The 24,189-nt window shown below is 41.7% G+C and overlaps 1 protein-coding gene across 1 annotated transcript; it reads left to right on the top strand.

Annotated features, from left to right (window-relative positions):
* Positions 1-22,790: 22,790 nt before the first annotated feature.
* On the top strand, positions 22,791-23,995 carry LOC306742195 (uncharacterized protein; the record flags this gene model as incomplete). The annotated part of the gene is made up of 3 exons (XM_079224537.1): positions 22,791-22,839; positions 22,929-23,022; positions 23,158-23,995. The coding sequence occupies 3 exons, from the start codon at positions 22,791-22,793 to the stop codon at positions 23,993-23,995; spliced, it is 981 nt and encodes a 326-aa protein (XP_079080663.1).
* Positions 23,996-24,189: the final 194 nt, after the last annotated feature.

Here is a 24,189-nt window from a genome sequence, read left to right as displayed (position 1 = left end):
TGAAGCTGGGGCTGCATCAAGGAAAGCCAAGATCCTTAATATTCTTGCACTTGTTATTGGAATCATTTGTCTCATCATAATCATCGCTCTCAAAGCCACTGTCTTGAAGTGAGGACAACGTTGGTCGTGCCCGTGTTGGAATCTCAGCAAAGCGCTTGTTATCATGAGCTTCCCCTCCTCCCTACAGAAGACCACTAAATAGAAAAAGATGTGTGTGTGTGCACATGAACAGGATTAACACAACCCTCAAAACATCCCAGGAATACTACTTGTATACACTACTAAAATAAACATGATTTGTGAGAGAAAACTGTTCATTTGTATTTTTTACAACAACTCTACATATGTTTACCAAATGTGGCCTTTCTCTGTGGCTCCAGTGGGGCACATTATTTAGCATTATGACAACAATATCATGATGAAGTATGAGTAGTTGTATATTGTGCTAAATTTACTTTATGCTGGTTAATGTATCAATATGTTGGAACAATAGGCAATTATTGAGGGTGGATTGTGTGCCCTACTCATGTGAAAAACAAGTTATCACACAGAGCATACAAGCATGCTTATTTTGTGGATGACATACACATTCAGGGTTTCATCCCCGCTACACATCTGCCCATCCTAAGGTATTGTCACCTATTTAAAAACTAGTTTCTTAGCCTCAGAGAAAAACTGTGATGAAAAACTTCATCTCTGTGGTGTGTTCCTCCCATGCCGCTTGCAATAAAGAGAGTGGTAGTGGGCTTGGTCTGTGCTCAGCTGCAGGGGAGAGAGATCTGTGGGAGTGGTTCAGGGGAGCAGTGACATGGTTAATTGGCACAGCTGTTGCTAATTATCCCTCATTTATTTAAGCAGTTGCAGGCTCAGAGACACAGAGAGAAACACCAGCCTGGGAGAGCCCGACTGGTTGAGGAACACTGGCCTCCGAGAAGCCGGGTGGCAACCGTTTGGTTGTGTGAATAATAAAATGTGTTGTGTTAAACCTTAACTACTGAAGACGGGTGTCATGTGTTTGAGGGGGATCTGCGAGTAGCACACGGAGTTGGCGACAAGAGCTTTGGTGTATTTCTTCTCTTTCAAATGGAAGAATGTATCTCAAACAGAGCTTTTCTCTCTCAAAAGTACTTCAAGATGGGAGAGCAGAGACGTTTCTCTGTGCTTCCTCTGTAGTTCCTCAACGTCCTGCTCCCATAATCACAAAAAGACACACAACAAGAGACATACAAGAGCTCTGGTTATTCTCCAACAAATAGTATTCTGCCACTCTTGCACAGTATACTAACAATAACTAAGGAGCAACAAAAAAAGACATGTTTACCAAATTAATGTAATTGGATGAAATATTCTGTTCTTACATCTTCAGACAGCAATCCTCTGCTTGGTTTGTGAAACCTGTAAAGCAGGGAGGCCGCATGAGCGTTTGAAAGAGTCCTCTTTAAAATTCCGGACGGGGCCTCTTGGTCCTTTAACGACACACACAGATGTTCTTCCTGTCCAGAGGAGGACACACCCAATCTGGCCTGAAACAGCTCCCCGAGACACTCCTGCAGAATCTATGATATACAATTAAACAAAACGAATTGTTGATAAAATTGTCACAAAAGACATCAAACTAACCGTAAACGTAATTATGCATGCACACTATGAGTGTCTGCACCTTGAAGAAAAGCCTCTGGAAGGCAGGACTGGAGTCAGAGCTCATGTCTTTCATCTTGACATGGGACAGACAGTGGAGCAGCAGCAGAGAGAAGCCTCCAACTGACTGGAGCCTCTGGCGACGGACAAAGAGTGTCTCCTCGGCTTCCTGTCAACAGAGCACTCATTAACAGTAACACATCACAGTAACACATTCCAGCTGGACAAAGACATCGTGTGTGTGCGTGTGTGTGCGTGTGTGTGTGTGTGTGCGTGCGTGCGTGCGTGCGTGCGTGCGTGCGTGTGTGTTAAAGTTTAGCTAAATTTAACAACTTTATTTTTATCAGCTGATGTGTTTTGTATTGCATTTAAAATGCTAATTTGTAAAGCAACTAGTAGTTATTGCTGTCAGATGAATGTAGAGGAACATAATGTTCTCGAAATGAACTTCAGTACAAGTGGCCTTTCTTAAGTAAATCCTGGTGCTTGATGGTCTCAAATGAACCAGCACTACTTCACAACATTTAAAGAGTTGACATTCAACCCTGACTTTGACAGATTCTTGATATGAGCAATGTTAAATATCTGTCCAGTTTGTTTGGGTTTCAGATAATCTAATCTACAGACCTCGTTATGTCACACTGAGCACAGCAGACACTCTTTTTATAAGTGCTTTGCAGATACAGTTTAGCACACGCAATAATCACAAATTGCAATAAATTGTACTGAGAAACATAAGGAAAATCTCAAATTACACTCACAGAAAAAAATTAAATGTACCTGATAAAAGAAGGAATTTCTGAAGGCGTTATTGAAGTAGTTGTTGTTTGGGAGACTAGCTGCAATCTGAAGTGAAATGGCTGGAGTCTGTTGGAAAAGAGAACAATCAAGCCTTTTTTATTACAACATTCTTACTGAAGCTCAGCTCATAAAAACATGCATAGCGAATGACACCAAGAAAACAACAAAATGAATACCAGTGAAAGAATTTATTTCAAGATGAGATTTAAGGGATGATATCAGTCTGAACTAAAGGTCAGTTGCAAGCCCTCGTGATCTTAATCCAAAGCCAAGCCCCCTTTGATCTTTAAGTGTGATACAGAGATAGTTCGAGGGTTTCCTGCCTGAGTACTTCAGGCTGCACAGAGGCTCAGAATTAAAAAACTGTTAAACAGAAAAACAAAAAAAGAATAAGCAATGAGGTAAAAAAATAACCAACACCAACCAGTTTTAGATTATGCAATGTGCGCATCAGGAATAGTCCGTACTGGTAGACCAAAAACTCTCTGGGGTTAAGGACTGACAGGTCCAACAGGATCAGCTCTCCCTCACACTCCCACTGAGCATCGAGGACGTCTACGAAACTCTTGCCTCTTTCTGGACACAACACAGAACAAGATGGTTGCTGAGAAGCACAGGCCTTTACTTACTGTACAGTAATAGCTCCAACCAAAATCTAAATTCAACATTTATTGTACTGAACATGTGCTAACTGAGTGATTCAAGTAGCTGCAAAGCGCTAGTGTCACCTCTAGTTTGCAGCTATGACTGTCTTCATTCAACACATGTGCAGAATATAAGGTTAACATTGAGATGTCTAGGATTTTTTTATTTCTTTGGTTGTGGTTCAAAAACCACACATCTTTTCAACTGACAAATACTTGAAAGTAATATATGTATGTGTTACAAATCCAACTCATTAAACCTCAGAGAGTTATTGCAAAATTCTCCCCGTGTTTATGTTTAGCAACAAGTTCAACTGAGGGTGGCTATAGTTTCACAGGTATTAATCATAACATATTTGGCAATTTGATGATGAACCTGATAATAGCAGTAGATGAAACGTTAGGGGATCATCAAACACATTTAAATTTATCCAGTGCGTAACATAAATGTTGATAGCAAAATTAATGAAACTCTATCCAAACAAGACATTTCACTTAAAACCACAAACGTACAACTTGTGTTGGCATTAGGGTAAAAGTCAGGGGATCACCAAAGTCAGTAGACTTCATTCTCTGACTCATGTGATATTTGTTGAGACATTTAAGTCTGGACTAAAATGGTGGAAAAACAGACTGTTCTCCTTATAATCAGGCCATGAATGTGTCCAATAAAAAAAAACGCTATTTCTTACTCCGGGGTCTATTTTATTTAAACCAGCATTCAGCTAAACACTTGAGGTTCAGAAAATGAGTACCATCTGGGCATCGTTAGGGCTCTGGAAGCAAGAAAATAAGATGGTTACAAAAACATGCAATCACTGCAGAGATCTAAATGCAAGACACTTATACAAGCTGCATGAACAGAAACATGAATTTACAAACGTTAATTTTTAGGAAATATGTGTAATTTCATTAATTGTTGTGTGACAGTGAAAATAATCTTCCCTTACACTGGGACTGCCCTGTACAGCCCTGTGCAGACTATCTCGCTCTTCATACTACACAGTTGCTCTAAACCGTTTATTATTGACACGGCTGGATTAATATTGGAGGGAGGTAGCTGATAGCCCAGTGCATCAGATGCCGAGGGTCACTGATCAACTGTCGGTATTTGACGAGTTGGGAGTGAGGGTTGACACAAAAAACAATCAAAATGTATTAGAATAGTGCATTCATAACATAATGGGACCCTTTTTCATATGAATAGTTATTAAAAAGACACATTTTAAGAAATCAAGCCTATGAAATGTTCTCCAGGTAGGTTTTATTTAGGGAGAAAACAACTCTGGTGTTTTGTGTTGCTTGATTGAATACCCAATGATTGTGCAGTGGTGTTATATATATGTGCGTGCAAATACTCTAGATGGGACTTTCTGCATACATACACACACAACTAAAAATAAAAACACCAATTGTGTACGACCTACCAGCGAGCTCTCCTCGAAGAAGCCCTGCCCCACAGGCTGAGCCCCTCAACTGTCGCTCCATCCCCTTTAACAACTGGAACAGAGGAGAGAGCTCCAGCAACTTGCTCCACTCCTCTTCTAAGAATTAAAAGCAACATTGATGGATAACGTAAATGCGACACATCACAAGTCGCTCTAACTATATGTTATCTTACATCATGATGTTACCTGGAATTGTGGGGACAGAAATACTCTGTGTCGGCTGAGCGGACTCTTTCATCGGCTGTCTCTCTGTTAGGAAGTCAAGATTAAAATGTCTCATTATCAATCGGGGAGTAGTTCAACATGTTGTGAAGATTAGCATTGTCACAATGACTGGAAAAGAGGGGGGGGGGGGACAGCTTGGCTGCCTCTGTTTGACAACAACAACCACTTACCAGTACCTCTAAAGATTACAAATCAACGTGATATATCTATATAAAAACGACACATTGCAGTTGTATGGGTGTTATGTGCAGAAATATTTTACTGGCAGTGGCCAAGAATCGTTGTAAGACCACACTTTATTTTACACTTTACTTTTACACTCACATTTGATTAAACGATCTAGATATAATGTGTAAATTAGTGCGCTTTCGAGGTGCTGTTTGGATTGTGTTGCCTTTGGCCCGAGCCAGGCTGGCTGTTCTCCCCCGTTTCCAGTCTTTATGCAAAGCCGTGCTCACACATCGCACTGAGGCAGAGCCCAGGACAACACAGGGGGACCGCAGCTGAATAATAATAATAATAATAATAATAAACATGTGTGTTTTATCTCACCGTGGGAGTGAACGCCATAAGATGCGGTGTGTCTCTGTGAGTTGTGTGTCGGCGCTGAGCTGGCCTGCAGACCAGTGTCCTGGCATTGAGCTAAACCGACAGGCTCCCTCAATGACTGTGTAGAGATTCCTTGAGAAACACAAACAAGCTATGATAATTAGCCAATTCATGGAGGAAGAAAATCAAAGTATCCCCTCAAGTAGTGAAAGTTCTCTTCCGACGCAAGACACATTATTTTGAGTTAATACATTTACTTTACAGTCCAAGTTTTGAAACATATTCTATTTGTTTTCTCATTGTAAAACTTACCTGAGGGATGTTTGTACCTGCCATACATATACATATACAAGCTATATCTTATTTTCAACACTTGTCAGAATCATAATAATCACCTGAATTATTTCTGAATTTTTCTCCGGCAAACATTGATGAATTCTTACCGACACAGTGGATGTTTCCCTTCTCGCTGCTTTACCCTGCAGCATTTTGACAATGGACATACTGTACTTCACAATACTTCTACACTTTCTCTGTACACACACTCTCTCTACACACAGACATGTTGTCACAAGGCTTGAATGAATTGAGAAACACATACCTTTCACCACAGGCACGGAGGCTGTCCAGACTCTAGAGGCTATCTCCAACCCATATGCCTGCTTCGTTGATAAACCTGAAACCCATCAGAATTCTCACACTCAAAGGGAAAGCTTGCCAATATGTTTTCTTCTTATTGTCAACAAATTCCACCAATTAAGTGATCACACTTACAGTATTGTCTATTGAGTCAAAGCCTGATACATGGTTAATTATTCTGCGCCAGAGCCTCAATCCCACTGCTGTAAATGCTCTATAAAGCATCAAAAGTCTTAAAATATAAATATATCCACGGAATAGTTGCCAACAATTGGACCATTTAATCCTGTTTTATGTGATGTTTGTTATACAGTCTGTGTCTACAGGGCCCAGTGTTTTGGGGGAAATTAATTAGCCTTTTTGAAAATAAACATTTAGGTCTGATGAAGTAATTATTGGGCATGGTTGGGTCTTTTCATGGGATTTGTTGACAATAATAAAAATGTAAAATAGCATCAGTCTTATCCTATAAGCAAAGAAACAGAATGTGTGGGAAAATGTAGATAATGGCTTCATGTCTCGGGATTTGCAGGCTCAAATAGAGTGCAAGAACCATGAAATGTGGGCTGCAGCACAGCAAAGATTGTGTATCAAAACTGAAAACAACAGAACATTTGTATAGATATAATGCCATTATTCAATGAGGGCTTGTTCTTTCTCTGGAAAATGCTTTACTGCATCATGTATAAGTACCCTTATCATATAGTACATATAGTATCACTATCTGGTACCAGAAATGTGCTGATTGGAGATGTTGGGAGAGAAGCTGGCAGGCGGTTTGTCTTCCAGGAGCTGGTTCAGTCTCTCCAGCAGAGGCAAAGCCATCTGTTGAAGTAAACCCCTGACCTCCACAGTCGGCCTGTGTCCACTGCACTGGACCAGACCATATTCCTTATACCAAAAGTGCCCACACAGGACTGCCTAGACAAACAGGAAGAAGGATGTAGCTCAGAATAACATCAATAGATATAAATAAAACAAATAATCTTAAACTTCTTGAAAACTCTAATGAAGTACAACGTGCATTGGTTGTTCATCTCAGGTTCAAATAAACAGAGTTAATGACGTTAAAAGACAAACAAAAAGAGCTGTTTGCTTCCCCGCATCATATATGTAGGTTTCTTCATATTCAGTGCTATGTGTGTGGTGTGTCTGTGTGTTTTGACCTGAGCAGTGTCGGCGCGGAGTTGAGAGAGGTGTCTGACAAAATGCAGTGCATTAAGAGCAGCTTCCACCTCTGTCAGTCTGGAGCAACACTGCTCCCACAACTCTCTTTGTCTCAGCTCTCTTTCCTGGAGGATAAATAAACACAGGATTGAGAGAGAAGAAGCATGAAGTCTTATTTACATATAGATGGCAATGTTACAGTGTGCATTTCGGCTGGCACCAAAGTTATTTGAAAGCTCTCTATAGCATTGTGAGTCATATGCATTTGCCATTGATGGCGTTAGAAGGAAGTAAACATCTGACCGAACTGTGTTAGTCAAAAAAAGAGCAGAAACCCATTACTCTGACCATAGCATGGAGGGCCGAAGCCGAGTCTCCTCCCTGTGCCGTCCATTTGTCTTGGTCTTGCTGCAGCTGCTCCATACTCACATCAACCTTATCAAGGCCTGTCACAAGCTCTGAGTGCCACACACACTGCAGATCCCATTCTTGCTCATCACCTAAACAAACAGACAAAGACATACTGCCAAGCCCAATAAAATATTGAACATACAAATTATGTTAATTACTACACAACAGAAGGGTGCTATATAAGACGCTGGCATGCATAATCTCTCTTTTGGCAAGCAATGAATGTAACCATGGGGCAGGTCATGAGCGTAATTTCCTTCATGCTCTTCATGCTGCCAGCTTGCCAGACAATTTACCCAGTGTGAGGATGTGTGATACATGCAGAGGCAAGATCAGAGCCAAGAGGGAGCTCTGAGCTGCTCTCCTTTGCGCCTCCGTCTGCGCTGAATCCTGCAGCTCCACGGCGGCTTCCTTCAGCTGCCTCCCTGTCCACTGGACCTGCAGCAGAGTACACACAAATACTTTGTTTGTGAAAAGTGGAGGCAGATATTTGCATACTGACACACAAAAAGACACGCAGTCAAGGGAAGGAACAAAAGTATGGGAGGCACTCAATTATACAAAGAAATACAGGGACTTTGCAGTGTGTCCTCATTATAACCAACTTGCTTACCTGCAGTGCACAGCAAGCAATGAAAACCTTCTTTAGAATTACTTTCCAATGTGGCTATTTTCCCAGCATTCATGAGTCCCCTTCCTCATTTCTAAATGTTTATACGGCTTAATCCCTTTGAATTGTACCTCCTTTTCTCAGAGGCCAGGCTGTATAAGATGTTTACAACCAAAACAGCAAACTGCACCGCTCACCTGATAAGACTTTGTTTCTATAACTCTAAAGAGACACTGGAATAGAGCGGAGTCCAGATCAGAGAGAACATCTTCCTCCCGTTGCCTCTGCTGCTGCCAGTAAGTGTTTCGCGCACACACCTCCCTCTGCAGCGCCTCCACCTGGCAATACAATAGCAACAACAAAAAGAAGCTCATTCGCTACCACTGAATTCAATGGGCTGCCAAATGAAATGCTGGAGGATTAACATAACTTCACATTACTTAACACAAAGACTTAAATCACTTTTAAGTTCAGAAAATTCCCTCCTGGGCCCTATTTATCGTACCTGGCTTACTGAGTTAGCGGGCTAATTGTCAGGATAAGATGACGTAGGTCAGGCTTTCTCGGTTTCTCGAAGCAAGCTTAGATAAATCACCATAGCAAGACATCCAAAAATTTAAACCTGTTCCCGGGCAGGCTTACTGAAATTCACTGGATAAGCTGGCCACTACCATGGACAAAAAAGGCAGCTCCCTTCCTCATTGATTAAGAAGCGATATTAGTTATATTAGTTTTGTAGGGAGAGAGTTCTTTCAGATCGCCAGGATCCATCGCCAGGATCCATCCTTTATCTTTTTTCTCGCAGCGGGGGCGCTGTTAAAGTTGCGTTCACGGCAACAATGTTGCAAAAACGTTGGAATATTCGCAACGCGTTTGCTGTGAATGACTACGGTATTGACTTCCTCATATGCCTTCATGATCATCTCTTGCTTCTCATTAGAGAAATAAAAAGAGGTTCCTCTGAGTTTATTTGCCATTGTACTGTTAGAACATCGTGGTGTCAGTGCTCCATTATTATCCCTTCTGAAGAGGAGCAGGCGCGCGCATTTATCCAGATGACTGACGTCTGGCTAGAATTAACGAGACCGTTTCAGCCCGGATCAGCCGTGAAGAAACCCAGATAGCCTGATGTCAATCATCTCGCTAATTTAAGATGGAGATTAGGACATTTGCTTGACTTTGTTTAGCCAGGTACGAGAAATAGGGCCCTGCTGAATTTATTAGGCTGAAAAATTCACATCAGGCAGAGTTGCATCACCACTGTTCTCCATAGTCAAGATAAAGGTTTCTCATGTGTAATCTTTTATGGGAAAATCTCTCTAAATTACTTCCCCACCTGCACACTATCAGTTTGGTCGGCCACCGTTAGCCAGTAGGAAGCTGTGACTGGGACAACGTTTTTTCTGGACACATCCAGCCTGGCTCCAACCACTGGGGTCAACACCCCTGTCACTGGGTCCACAGTCTGAGATGCGTAACAGATAGCCACTAGGCCTGTGAAGTGCAACACAGAAAAGGGTACAGCTTGCTTTATTCTGTATTGTTTAATATAATTAAAAAGTGGATTAGATGAACTGTTTCAGGTGCCCAGTGCAATTGTTCTCTTTCTTATGGTACCTTTTCCATCAGGGTCCTCCATGGTCCCTGCCAGCGGTATTATTCTCCCAGAGCTGAGGTCTGTCTGACACCCCAGCACAGGCACACTCAGACCAGATCCCATGGGGTCAGGGTACTCCATCCCCAGCAGAGCTGGCACACGCATGTCTGAACCCAAGAGAGGCATCTCTCCTGGTTTGAATAGAGCAAGAGAAGTCAGAGAATTAGAGTAGAGGAAACAAAATATGAAATGCTGCTCAAATATTTATTTCCCAAAGTATTTCTGCAGGTCTTTATGGCCAACACATTTCTCAGAAGTAGGTCAAAACATGCAGTAGAGCAAAGGCTTAAAGATTTCACATTCGATTGAGTTTGCTTTACTGATACTTTTGTGATTATTTGAAGATCAATCAACCTTTATACAAAAGCAAATGCAAAAAATAAATACAGACAGTGAGAGTGAGGTGCATGAAACAGGATTGTGACTGCAAGGCACATCTGGTAAACATGTTAAACATTATCAGATGCAAAACTAAGAAACAGGTGATCAAGCAGAGCACACATAACAACATAACCCAAAGCATCTGAAATTATGCAGAGAACACGACAAGCCTATCATGAAGGGCCGATTGGAAACGGCCTCAAGCAGATCAACAATATTTTTGGCAATCTGACTGTTGATGAGTGAGGAGCTAAGACAACCAAAAAAAAGATATAAACATGGTGTCTATGGTGCAATTCATGGCAGTGTGATTACTATGAATGTGTGGCCTTAGTTAAAGGTTTTTATGTCTTCGCCTTTTTGAGGTCATGGCAATAGTGCGATAGTTCTGTGTTTCCTGTATTCTAGAATATGGCGAGTTATGAGCTGCTTAGTTTCTGTGGAGGGTGGTTGCTTTTGACAATAAAGGCCATGTGAAAAGTCATTTGAGATAAGAAAAATGTCATCCACCTTAGGCTCATGAAACCTTTCCAGGGCTACAGAAATATGCATAAGCAATTTTTTGCATGAAACTATTTTTGTTCTCAGTAGTAAAAGGCACTTAAGGACAACACTGTGACATTTAGAAGCAGCAAAAAAGTATATATAAAGGTATTTTAATATATATTAAAGGCTCTTGCTTTCAAAAACAGTAACAGACTTCAGTAAATTAATTTCTGTTCTCATATCACAAGAAACAAGAAACAGATAAGCAAATGCAAAGTGGCATGTTTTTTTACTGGCATTGATGACTGGTACAGCAAAAACAGTGCACCTCATTTACAGCAACACATGGAGGAGAAGGAGAGAACCAACCAATCAAAAGAAGAATAAATTCCAAAGTGACTTTGTGATTTACTGCTCACACCTCCTTGCTGTAATTTCCTCACCCAGAGTCCCGCCATCTTTCTGGAGATCTGCAGCCCAGTCCAGCAGGATTCCCAACCTGGTCTGCAGCTGCAGTTGGCAGTGCAAGCTCCGCCCCCAGGCCTGCTGGAGCTCTTTGGCTGCAGCTACGAAATGATCTTGTCGACCGCTCCCTCTCTCGCTGCCCTGATGGCGCTGCAAAGTCTGGTCTGATCCCCACTCCTCAGATAGTGGCTTCAGGAGCTCCAATACTTTGAACATCCCTGCCAGAACCTAATCGAGAAACGTTTTACTTTCACTCAAGGCATTTGTTTGGGTCAAATATCTCCTGAATGGATCTGTTATCCCTGGCATAACATGGTACAACACACATACATAGTATTCATTTATTTAAACTATGCATTCATACCTCTAGAAACAACTGCTGCATAGACTTTGTGGGGAAATTATTTTTGCCAACTGTTGTTTTCAAAGTCAAAAATTGTAATCTCAACTTTTAGGCCAACATAAATGGAAATGTGAACATCTACAATTCCTTCATTTGGAATGTAGTCAAAAGCATTAAATCTAATCAAGCACCTTGCTGTCTAGAAGGGCCTGGTATCCGCCTGCATTAGGCAGCAGTTGCCCTGCCCGCACACTGGCACCTCCCACTCTCACCATCCGCCCACTCAGAGGCTCGATAAAGGACTCGGCCAGCAGAACTCCACCTACTGGCAGCACAGCTCCTACACAGAACACAGGGAACTCACTGAAGGTGTGGTGATCTCGACACAGGCTGTTGTGACGACTCACCAGTAGCACGAACCTGATGCTGGATCTAGACTGACCCCAACAGTGAGCACAACATTCCCTGTTCTGGAGTCTAGCATGGGATAGCCAGTCTGGATGGGCTGCAGCAGGCGGGTGAGAGGACAGACGTGCACTCCGCCCAGTGGGTAGACTAGTCCTGTCTGGGGGTGGATGGTTACAGCCAGAATGGGAACTGGGACGCCTGTGACAGGGTCCGCCATGGGAACTCCCAGCTGCAGTCTCTGACCTGGTCTGAGGCCTCTGAGCCGAGTGTTGGGCAGAGGCTGGTCTGAGTGGCCGGAGGTTGGGTAAGGAATGAAAGGAAGGAGGGGACTGTCCCACTTCCTGTTGTCTCCTGAGAGAAGCACAGGTTAGTTTGTTAAAATGTCCACAAACTATTGTGACAGGTGCAAAAGACCCCATACCCCAAAATTACCAACCTCTGGTGATAACATTTTCAAGACTTATATCTGTAATATTATGCGCTTTTCTACAATTGCTATGTTAGGTATACTCATTGTTCCAGATGACTCCAATGTCCTGCTCCCTTAAGAAAGGTCGTTGCCTTTTCCTTTTTTTCTATCAGCTAGAAGCGTAATTTTATTAAAACGGAAGGATGTAACCCCTCCGTCACACAATCAATGGATCAATCAAAAACATCAAGCAGGAGAAAATAAGATGCATTTGTTTCTTTAAAATAGTATTTTGACCATATTTGTAACTTGAGATGATATTCTGTCAATGTCTTAAAAAAACACCCAACCGGGAAAACTCAGTATTTCACCAATACTTACTTTACCATGATCTACTTCAGTCATTGATTTATTCTACGATGTAAAAAGAAGTACACCAGTATTTTGCTTCCATCGCTGAATGCCTTTTTTTTATTTTTTAATAGATTTTTCCCCACCCCTCACGTTACCTGTACATGAATCTGTTGTGAAAACTAGAGTCGAGCTTGCAGGATCATAGGCCACGTTGCCAGCTATGGGCATAACTCTGCCGGTCTGCGGGTTGAGGAAGAAATCAGGTGGCACTGCCATGGTGTGGCCACTGCTCAGCAGCATATGGCTGTGGGCATTTGGCCTGAAGAGGCTTGTGACTGAATCACAATGAAGTGACCGGCAAACACGCAGGGATCCATCAGGACCTGGAGAGAGGCAGGAAAAGAGTGATCTCAAACACGACAACATGGACACCTTCTCATGCAGATTTTTTTCTTTCATGGATTGCTGAAGTGTAAAAACTTGAAACACGTATGTGTCTTTTTTATTAATGTACACCTCTGACTTGTTGGAATACCCATGTTTAAAATGCTAATATTCCATTTTATGAGCTAATTGTTGGAGTATGTTTTTACTACTGTGAACATTTTATATATGTCCCTAATTGGGCGTGAAGTGAAACTGAGAAAGTGTATCTGTATGTTTTGGCTATCTTGTTGTTGCAGTGCACATTTTTAGCCAAAAGATGGTGCTGTTTTTCTAAGATTAAAGGATATCGTTTTTTTTAAATATTTTTTGTCATCTAACTCATGAGAGTTGGACTCACCAAAGATGTGGTCCTTGGTCAGCACGGTCCCAGTGTCCGGGCAGAGCAGCTTGGCCCCGGTACCCTCACTCAGAAACCCCCAGGCTCCCTGACGCTGGCACTCCGCTGACACCAGCTCTCCCATCTCCTCCACCAGGGATGTCAGCCTCTGGATCAAACTGAAGATGGCAAACGACAGATGGAAGATGTCAGGGGATTTACTCCTTTGCGCTTGTTGTTTGTGTCACTTTGCAAAGGATAGCTGGAAGCTTTACTTTTGTTGGAGATTGTTGTTATAAACATTGGAAAGTAGTCTGGTGCACTCTCTGTGCTGAGCTGTGAACACACTGTGGACCCTCTGCTGGGCCTGCTGCTCTTGCTTCAGGACCTGGAGAACAATATAATTAGTCAATTTGTTTGATAATTGGTAAACATAAAATGGATTACCATTTTTATTTTTTATTTTTTTATTAGCATTTTAGTCTTGTTTCATTAAAAAATGTTAAACATTTTCTCAAGCCTGCTTATAAATGTCATATGTCAAAATAAGCTGAATTTATTTTGGGGTTTCGGTTTGTTGCTTAAAGAAAACAAGTAATTTGATTGTGTCACACCCTGGACATTTTCCATAATTTGAGACATTCCAATGACCAATCAATACCAAAATAATCATTAGTTGCAGGCCAAGATAGATTGCTGTCTCTTTAAAACCTTCTCTTTCGCTTTATATTTCACCGTCCTTGTTATTTGAATAATTATTTGTCAGAAAGAAACCAGCCACCTAATCTTTATAATGGGATATGAGAGGATGTACATATGTGAATGTCAAGTAATGTAAACCTGCAGCTGACTGTCAAGCAGTTTCCTGAGCTGAGAGGCCAGAGTCTTCCGTCGCACCACCTCCTTCTCCACCTCCCTCCTCATCCTCTCATAGCCATCTCCCATTCTCTCCTCAGTGACCAAGCGAGGATGGAGTGGCTGCAGTTTCCCAAGCACTCCCTGATATAGCTCCTTTACCTGGATACACAGAGACACGAATATGAAAACAAAGGGACTGCCGCACAAATGTCTTCATATCATAGTAATCAGATCACACATCTGACCCCACCCCAATGCAATTAGCACGCACCCAACACTGGTAAGACATGCATGTCAGTGGGATGACACATGGGTGTGATGTGTGCATATCCAATTACATATGAATCACCTCATCTGTCCTTAAGGCTGGAACAACAATCTCTGTCTCCTACACAACTTTTTATCTAAAGTGAGTGATTAGATTGTAAGAAAGGACGGTGTATGAAGTAGACTAACAGTCAGGCGAGAATATAAGATGTGTTTGACTAGAAGATCAATACCACTTTCATATCTGTATGGTAAATATGAAGCTACAGACAACAGCTGGTTAGCTTAGTTTAGTTTAGTGAAACATTTGGAAACAAAGAGAAACAGCTAGCCTGACTCAATCCAAAGGGAACAGAAGCCGCCTACCAGCACCTTTAAAGATCACTGTTAGAAAGTTACTGTGTTAAGCAATAACACCTCTTTACACCACAAGTTGTGTTTACACTTGTGTGGATTAAACAAACTAGATATAACATGTTGATTAGTGAGCTTTACAAGTAGTGGAAGGCAGATTTTGTTCACTTCCGACAGAGCCAGGTCAGCTGTTTATCTTTGTTTCCAGTCTTAAAGTTAGCTATGTTTAACAATTGCTGGCGGTAGCTTTATATTTAGCCTACAGACATGAGAGTGGTCCCAATCTCCTCATCTAAAGCTCAGCAAGAAAACAAATATGTGTATTTCAATGATGTGATGTAGGATGTTATCTATCCATTTAGACAGTGTCAACAAACAAAATATATTATACATTGAAGCATGGGGCATCCTTACTGCATTAACTATTCATAAAACAAGAATTTGTAATATAGGATGCATCATTCATATCATTTGATGATATTAATTAATTGATATAATGATGAAGAGCCATCATTAAATGTAATATAGGATGCATCATTTTCTGTGTGAAGCAGTCCAAAGGGGAATACTTTCTTGTGTCCCAGGAAAGGTTAGAAACCACAGAGATTATAATGAAATGTCAGAGAAAATGAGGGAGTATATGTTTGCTTTTTGTGCATTAAAACTAAGAGCTACAGGCCTCAGTGGTGAGCTGTCCCAGTCGTGTGGTGACAGACAGACTCTGTTTGAGCAGAAGGCTGTAGAAGGTGTTGCTGCTGAATGCCTCCAGATCCACCTGCTGTTCATAATCCCAGAACTCCTCCAAGGTGTCTCCACAGACTGTACAAAAAGGGACAAAGGGAGAGATCATTAGAACATAAAAACACCTCCCTCAAAGTAGCATTTCATAAAGAACTGACATAAGGGAGGAAATGTTACATGTTACGATATTGAACAGTCAAATGATAACTCTATGTAGCAAGGTTAAAGACTTTTATAGTGGCAATTGCATAAAAATGCAACAATATAGTCATTGGAGGGTCTTGTGGCATTTGTAATGATTGTCATTATTACAGTTTGCCCCTGCAAGTGAGATCAGGAAGAGCCTTTTCAACAGTAATTGTTTGGGTGGGAGCAATGCCAAGGGGTCACTGTCAGTGTTACTTAAGAATCACAAGGGTCACAAGGGTCTTAATCTCAGTGTCAGTCTCTGTCTGTGTGTGTGTGTGTGTGTGTGTGTGTGTGTGTGTGTGTGTGTGTGTGTGTGTGTGTGTGTGTGTGTGTTGTCACAGCTCCATTATTGTACCTGGCTGTATGGAATCCTGTGTCATTTGAGCTTGATGGTTTCTGTGAATCTTCCTAAGTGAGATCACCCTTGAACCTTTTGACGAGTAGTCGTCCATGTGGTAGGCCAACTGCAACAAGCGATACCGCGCTCTGATTGGTTGCTTCTCAGGCCATCCATATTCACGGAACAGGATCTAAATATGAGATAGATGGATGAATGTGAATAAGTGATACTTTGAACATGTGATAGTGTGTTTATGTTTGTGGATGGACACTAACCAGCAGTGTAACACATATACAGAGGATGACCACAGCTCCAAATAGCAGTCCTCCGGTCACCAGCCAATCTGGCCTAAGTAACAAGTTGCGTCTCCTACTGATTCCCACCCTGGTCACATGACGAGGGATGGTGGGGAAGAAGGGGCCGGGCTCATAACATTGGCCGCCTGCAGGCATCACCCGCACATACTGAGTAAGAAAAGTTAGAGAGCAGAAAGTGAGAAAAAATGTGACTTTTTTCATTATTCAGGTTGTAAATTCACATTAATGTAATAATTTGATTCAGTTAGCCCTAAATCAAGGAATTTGTCTGTTTAGTGTTCAGTGTTTATTATGACTATAAGTGGACAGACTTTAACAAGAGTACAGATACTTGTTTATGTCTTGCTATCTAAGGACCGAGAACAGACCAAGGTGGGCAAACTTAAAGATGTCTTGTGAAATGTTTGAACACTACTAGTGCTGCAGAGCAATATTTTGATTAGCAGTTTCCTCTTCTTTTTTTCTTCTTCTCTTTTTATTTCTACCATCATATGCATGTGGATGCCCTTGCACGTCATAGGGGACTTGATGCACACTCCTGTCACTTTCATCTCAATCTCTCATAGAATTGTTGTTGTTGTTAGGCATCAGCAAAGCAAGCAGTTATATTATTTCACATTCAGTTACCAAGTGTTTGTGCTGATGGCTGCTCAATGTAAAAACATATACTCCAGGCTGGCTAAAGACCACCGCAAAGAAGCTGGGAGGAGTCCAAGACAGAGTTAGCTCTTCTTTTAACCGTCTGAATGCGCCCCAGTCGAAATCGCTGTTTGTGTTGTACAAGTTGTCACTGCAAGACATGAAGTATTAATGTGAAATAACTAAATGCAGCAAAAATGTATATGAAAATATTGTATGCCTAGCATTTAACCTACAGATCATACTGAGGAAAGAGATGTGTGTCCACAGTGAAGAGAACAACGTCACCCAAATGGAGACACGTTGTGGGGTTCAGAACTCCTGTTACACTTGAATCCTTCACTTCTTCCTTGGTATCACTTTTGTTTCTCTTCCTGCTGCTGGGATTTATTTCTATTCCTTCATTACTGATATTTTCAACTTCGCTGACCTCCCACAGAACATCAGAATCTCTTCCTAAAAAAAAAACACAGCACAGGAACTTCATCATGGATCATTAATTATTATTTATTTTAATGATAAAACAAATATGTAGTTTTCTTTCTACAAACCAGCTGAGGTCTGAGTGTCCCACTGTGTGGGGACAGGAAAGAGTTGCTGAAGCTCCTCTGGGAGGCCATTGAGAAGGCCAAGGAAGCCTGCCTCTGCAATCACACAATAAAGTATAAGATGTGTGAGATAAATGGAAAGAGAGAAGAAGAGCCAGACAGAAAGTCACTTTGTGTGTCTTTACCTGTTGTCTGAACAATGTAGACACCATGTGAGGAGTTGAAATGACGATTACACAGAGAAGTCCCCTGGGAGACCGACTGTTTAAAAAACGTCTCTAGCACGCTGCCTGAGATGTTTGTCACCTGCACACACACACACACACACACACACACACACACACACACACACACACACACACACACAAACACACACACACACACACACACACACACACACACACACACACACACACACACATTTCATTAACAATACTGTATGGATATCATAAGCAGAATGAACACTTCTCGGATACAGTAGGTTTATAATTGGCCTCAAAGCTTGCTTTTTCTCTATATTTCTTTTTATTTTGTGCATTAATATGTTGCAGTGTGTGTTTATATAAATTAGCAACTGCCTTTGCTAACCTGACTGTCATAGCTCCACACCAGCTCCATGTCTCCATTGGACTGACACTTGAGCTTTAGCTCAGTAGCTGGCCTTCTCCGACAAAGGCCTCCACACGCAGCTCTTCCAGGAGGCTCTCTGCAGACACACAGACCCAGCTCCCCATCATAACCCCGGTAGTCCTCTGCAGATTGACACACCTGCAGCAAAGTAACCAGTGCAAAGCTAAAATCAGCAAAAGGCTTTATTAGTCAACTAAAATCCTTTTTGAAACAAAGCAAATGATACTTATATTTTCTTTGCTTGGATCAGCTTTTTTGACAGTTTTATATTTATTTATTTTCAAAATCATAGAAAAAGTACTCAGGCCCAGTTTTAGTGTGTAACTAGGTGTAAGGTCATTTGTACCAAATACTGCTATGGCGGGCAGTAACAAAAATAAACACAGCATGCGTAGTGCAGTGAAGGCCTTGTTTAACCATTAACTGCTAACTGAGTTAGCAGTTAATGGTTAAATAGTAAGTGGAACTAATGCAAGCCTCTGCTAGATAAACTATTGCCAGGTTCATAGAGGAAAGGGCAAAGACATCTAGGTTGTACTCATTATCCTTGTCTATGATTGTAGAGTTTGTTTTTTCAGTGTGTTCTGTCAACAGATCACAGTCTACAGTATATCAAAAATCCTCAAGATTTATTCAATCAGATCATGAGGAAGAGTTTCCTGTTGTTTTGTGAAAGAAATGCCAGTTACCTTTGCTCTACTTTAGTGTGTCGGCCTACTTCTTTGTGTGATACAATTGCACAAATTCTGACCTGTTGCCTGCAGTGAAGTGACCACTGATGTCTCTCTAGACAGTCTCCATGCTGTGTACGAGTTCTTCCGTCTCTGCAGACATAGTAGAGTTTGTGGACACACGCATCTCCTTTGTTGGTAGGTTGGTAGCCAATGGTGCAGTAGCACCGGCCATCACTGGTCTGCAGAAAAGGCAGCAGAGTTCAAAATAATTATATAATGTTGCATGCAGTTCACAGTGCGGTCCATTTGTTACCTAATTTGACCTAATTTGGTAATTCATTCATTCTCTGACAAAGCATATTAAACCATACATATCTGTCTTCCTTTCTTCTTTCTTTCCTTTATTGATTGTCTCATGTGTTTCCTTCCATTCTTACTTCCTTCCTTTCTTCCATCCTCCTTCCTTGATCTCCTCATCTGTTTTTCCTTCCTTTCACCATTCATTAATTTATTCATTCCTCATTAGTTTTCACAAACACCCATGACCAAAAATATAATTATCCTTATTAAGTGCTGATTAATGGTGTAATCACGAGTGCAAGCTGCAACAAACTAGGAAACAAGACCCTACTGCAAAGGAATTTGATCTAGAGCTCTTTCAGCTTGAAGCAACAGATTGTAAAGTCTAAAGTTTCCTCTCAGTGAAGAAACCACTCTCACATTAGTGTGGACAATGTTTCCTAGGATGCAAGAGTAACATAAAGGTTATAAATTGGTACACAAGTGGGTAGACAAGTGGGTGAAGTGCAAGGCGTTGATGTTGATAATAAAATGGTCACAGAAACACACTTTAGAGAGAACACACATGTTGCAGGAATGACTGGGTTGATCTTATTGTACTATCAGGTGAAAACCTTTTTTCACCTGGAAACTCTGTCCCTCTCCCAGACAGACACAAGTGTCGTGACCAGAGAGCGGCTGCTGAGCCTCAGGGCCACAGGGCAGGGAGGCCGGCAGGCCCAGTCGAGGACAGAAGTGGTGAGGAGGACACTTCAGACAGCTGTCAATTGACATTGCACCAGAAGTCGGCCCATAGGTTCCCCTGGGACAAGGGACTGGAAGGAAGTTTCCCAAAGGGCAGTAGAAACCTATCATAAATAGATACACATACAATATACAAGTTAAAGAAGTACACAGGGTGTTGGCAGTGCTCTGTGTCTGTCGCTTGTCACCAAAATCCTCTAGAGAAAGTATACGGAAGACGGTTGTGAAACTATTTGGTAACATTTTCAGATAAGCGATTAAACATATGAAGAAAGGAACACATATTTGTCTGATGGTATGCATTGAATGGCAGTTATTTTTTTGCCTGGTTATCAAAAGATCCTACAGTCAGGGCAGCGTACCTGGCTGGCAAGATGGCCTCTCCTGGAACTGTTGACTCAAGTTGTTTCCATGGACCAGAGTAAGAAGCACAGCACTCAGCCACCACACACGCCTGAAACTGTTGCATATGCAAGTCCTCAGCATGGTTAACATGTCGACCTGCTGAAGTAAGGGGCTAGTAGACATTTCTTTATCCAGGATCTGTAAAAAGTCTCTTGGTTGCGTGCCTTGTTTCAATCATAGCCAATAAAGTAGTTATGAAGATGGTGTAGCAATGTCTCCCCTGTCTGCTGTAGTCCTGCACACAGGACCTGATATGTCTAGAGCTGTGAGGTACGTAGTGGGCTACTGGACTGCATAACTTTCAATGGCCTGCTGAATAATTTAAGAGGCCTGTGAGGTAAGGTGACAGTGACAGTGGAAAGTAGTGGGAAAAACCGAGAGTATGGCTGCCTGGTGCTGCCGGGTCACGTTACTGCATTTGTTCTTCTCAATCCGACCGTGAAACTGATTAATGATTTGGCTAACAAGGTACATCAACGCAGCTTTGCTTTAGAGTCTTCCCAGCATCACAGCAGCTGCTGAATTCATATTGAAATTCACATATCAGGCTCAGATATCTGCTCTGATATAACTTTACGCAAGCCAGGTGCAACTTTAAACTTCTAATCACATAATAATAAGACTTCTGTTAGGGTATGTGCGGCCGCCCACAACTGACGGGTCATTTATCACAATAAAAGTCTGTTTTATATGTAAGCTGATAGTGTGTATGCAGTACAACGTGCAAAATGCATAATATGTGCATTTATTTATGAAAGTGGCCTGCATATGCTACAGACATGTTCATTTATTTTTATTAAAGAATACACATTTGACTAAGTAAATAAAAGATTCATGGAAACCTCTGCGTACCTGTGTAGAAACCAAGGTGAGATTGTTACCCTTTGCTCCATATTCAAATCTAGCAGGAGACTCAGCCCTGTAGTTTATTGTGAAATAGCATGTATTATGCCGTGCAGTCATTGGAAATATCAAGAGCTATACTAATATGTACTACAACCATGAATTCTATTTTCATGCGTGTGGACAACAAGGCTTTCTGTGGGCACATACAGTGTGTTTAAAGTGCTATCTGTACAACAATCAAAACCTCGTACTCACTCTGTTATTGTATTGAAATAAATGTTGGACTTTGGATAGGTGGAATAAGCCACATATTTCATCACGGTAGCCATGGACTATGAGCCCACAGTGACGTCCCATAACTTACCCAACTGAACAGGATTCAACTTTCACCCACACATCCATGTCACATCACACTCACAAACACTCTGCAAGTTAAAGAAATCATGGACAGGATATCATTGGTAACACCGTTTTATGCATTTTGTAGAAATGTATGCAAATGTAGGAATGTCACACTGTAAATGAGCATTAATGCACTCAAAATTGTCTTGTATTGTAGTGTTTACTTGTGCTGCTTTGAGCTGCACCATCCTGATTTGCGGCACAAGCATTGATTTGTAAACTGTTGATTTTCAAGCATTCCAGAAATAGCCTTCATAACCAAGGCTCCAAGCTAATCCAAAATTGGATACACAACTTGAAACATACAAAACGGAAAAACTCACTTCAAATCTTACATAATGCTAAAAGAGCCAGGGGCTGTGGGTCAAACAGGTGACCCCAGTGTAAATACTGATACAATTCTGGTTCCTGGCAAAGTGAATCTTTGACGTAAAAAGCCTGGAATCCAACTTCATTTGTAGTTGGCTGTTGACACACACACTTGAACTTGTTGAACCTTTTTTTGTTGCTCCAATTTGGTTGCTCCAATAAACTTCTACCTCATTTTTACTTTCTTCTTCTAACTAAGGGCACAGACCCATTGTTGAGTTGGCAGCGATCTTTCTATATCATTGTTATTACAGTATTGTTATCTTATGGCAGTATTGTTATTCTATCATGCTTCTCATCATATTACTTTCTCTCTTTTACACACTATCTTAAAGTGACGCATCCTTATTGACATGACATAATTGTGTGTGTGTGTTGTGGGTGTGTGTGTGTGTGTGTGTGTGTGTGTGTGTTGTGTGTGTGTGTGTCTGTCTAGCACTGTGTGTGTATATGTGTTCTGTCATCAGTGTGACCCTCCACGTGTTGACTGTTGACACAGTTTGGGCAGGCTCTCTGATAACGAGGGCCTATAAGTTGGATGGGAGGAGAAGTCACTCTACAGACCTCTGATTCTCAGGTAATGGGTAGCCATTTCTTCACATATTGATCTTTTCTTGTCTTCTTTCTTAGACAGAGAATGAAATGTATGGAAAAGGAATGAAATGATAATGTATTCATCTTTAAATGTTCAGTATTCAGTCATTTGTTTGTTCAAATGTGAAAATACTTATGTAAGTCTTTTTTTCTTTCCCTATACAGAAAGTTAAAAATGCATCTAAAAGCTACGATCTTCGCCCTGTCATTCTTGACAACGTCAGGTATGTACTGCTCCTCAAATTCTGTGCAAGAGCCTTAATTTTACATTTGTATATTTTTTATTTCATGTATGTTTTTTCTTTTTCGGCAGCATATCGACTCCCCCGTTACACCAGGGAGGCAACCTGGACTGATTTAAAGGCCAACCAGGCTCATGACAAGACAGGACCCACAAAGGATGTGAAGTAAGTTGACTAAACTAAGCACTTCAAACAAGTTAAATAAATGTGCATCAATACACTCAAGTCAAGGTGAAATATCTAAAGAGAGCAAACATCAAAACATGTTCTAATCGAGTGCTTTTGTGCCCCTTTGCTCAGTCAAATCTACAAGACCAACATTGAGAGCAGTGACCTTTACGACCAAGATGTCCACAGCCAAAACCCTGTGGCAGAAGAGATGCAGCGCAAGCTCAACATGGAGTCGGAGCGCCTGCGTATCCGTCTGCGTCAAGAGCTGGCCGAGCTACGAGAGAGGTTGTCCTCATCTCCGGCCCACCTCGGCTCCGCTCTGGCCAGCATGAGGGAGCGTTTGGCTCCCCTCACCCAGCAGCTACAGGGCTCTCTCAGCAGCAACACCAAATATGTGTGTGGCCAGCTGAGCCTCTATCTGCAGGGCCTGGAAACAGCAGAGGAACAGGGAGATGCCACTCCGGCTCTGTACCAGGAAGCCTTCGACTGGTTGAACCTAACCCTGGAGCAGAGCAGCTCCAAGGTGGCCGTCCTCATTAGCGACTTCCATACTAAAACCGTTGAGGTGATCGAACATCTGAAAGAGATCGGTGCTAGTGAGCAAGAGGCAGCTCAGTCAGAGCACTGGCAGAACATTATTTTAAGGTTGGGACAAGAAGTGAGTACGCTGAGGATGGAGGCTCAGAAGAGGACGGGCTCTCTTCAAGCAGAGCTTGCTGCTATGCTAGAAACTGCACGGCTTGATAAGGCTGAAGTCACAGCCAGTACGGAGCGGTTCTGCCAAAATGCAGCCCTGCAGAGCCAAGTCTTTCAGGGGCAAATGGAGAGGCTGTTTCAGGGGCTTGAAGAGGAGCTGGAGATCCAGGGAGCCTCCAGCCTGTCTCCTGTATCTTCTTCCTCCTTGCGGGAGGATTTCTCAGTTAAATTATCTGCACTGATCCAAGACATTTTGCACTCAGTGCAGTGACAGAGACAACTGTAATGTTTTACACAACACTAACAATTAAATGCTCTATGGACCTATCAAAGTGTATCATTTTACATGTATTCAAGCCATACATTTCTATAGCAAATAGCAAACAGTCTGTTGTTTGCTATTGTACCAGCAAAGTAAGTAGCCTATAAATATGTAGTGTTTTGCTTTTGATTGATGTGAATTTG

The sequence above is a fragment of the Taurulus bubalis genome (genome assembly GCF_910589615.1).
Source record: "Taurulus bubalis genome assembly, chromosome: 10".
Lineage (NCBI taxonomy): Eukaryota > Metazoa > Chordata > Actinopteri > Perciformes > Cottidae > Taurulus > Taurulus bubalis.
Note: the sequence above shows the minus strand (reverse complement) of the source record. Positions and strands in the feature narration are given on the sequence as shown.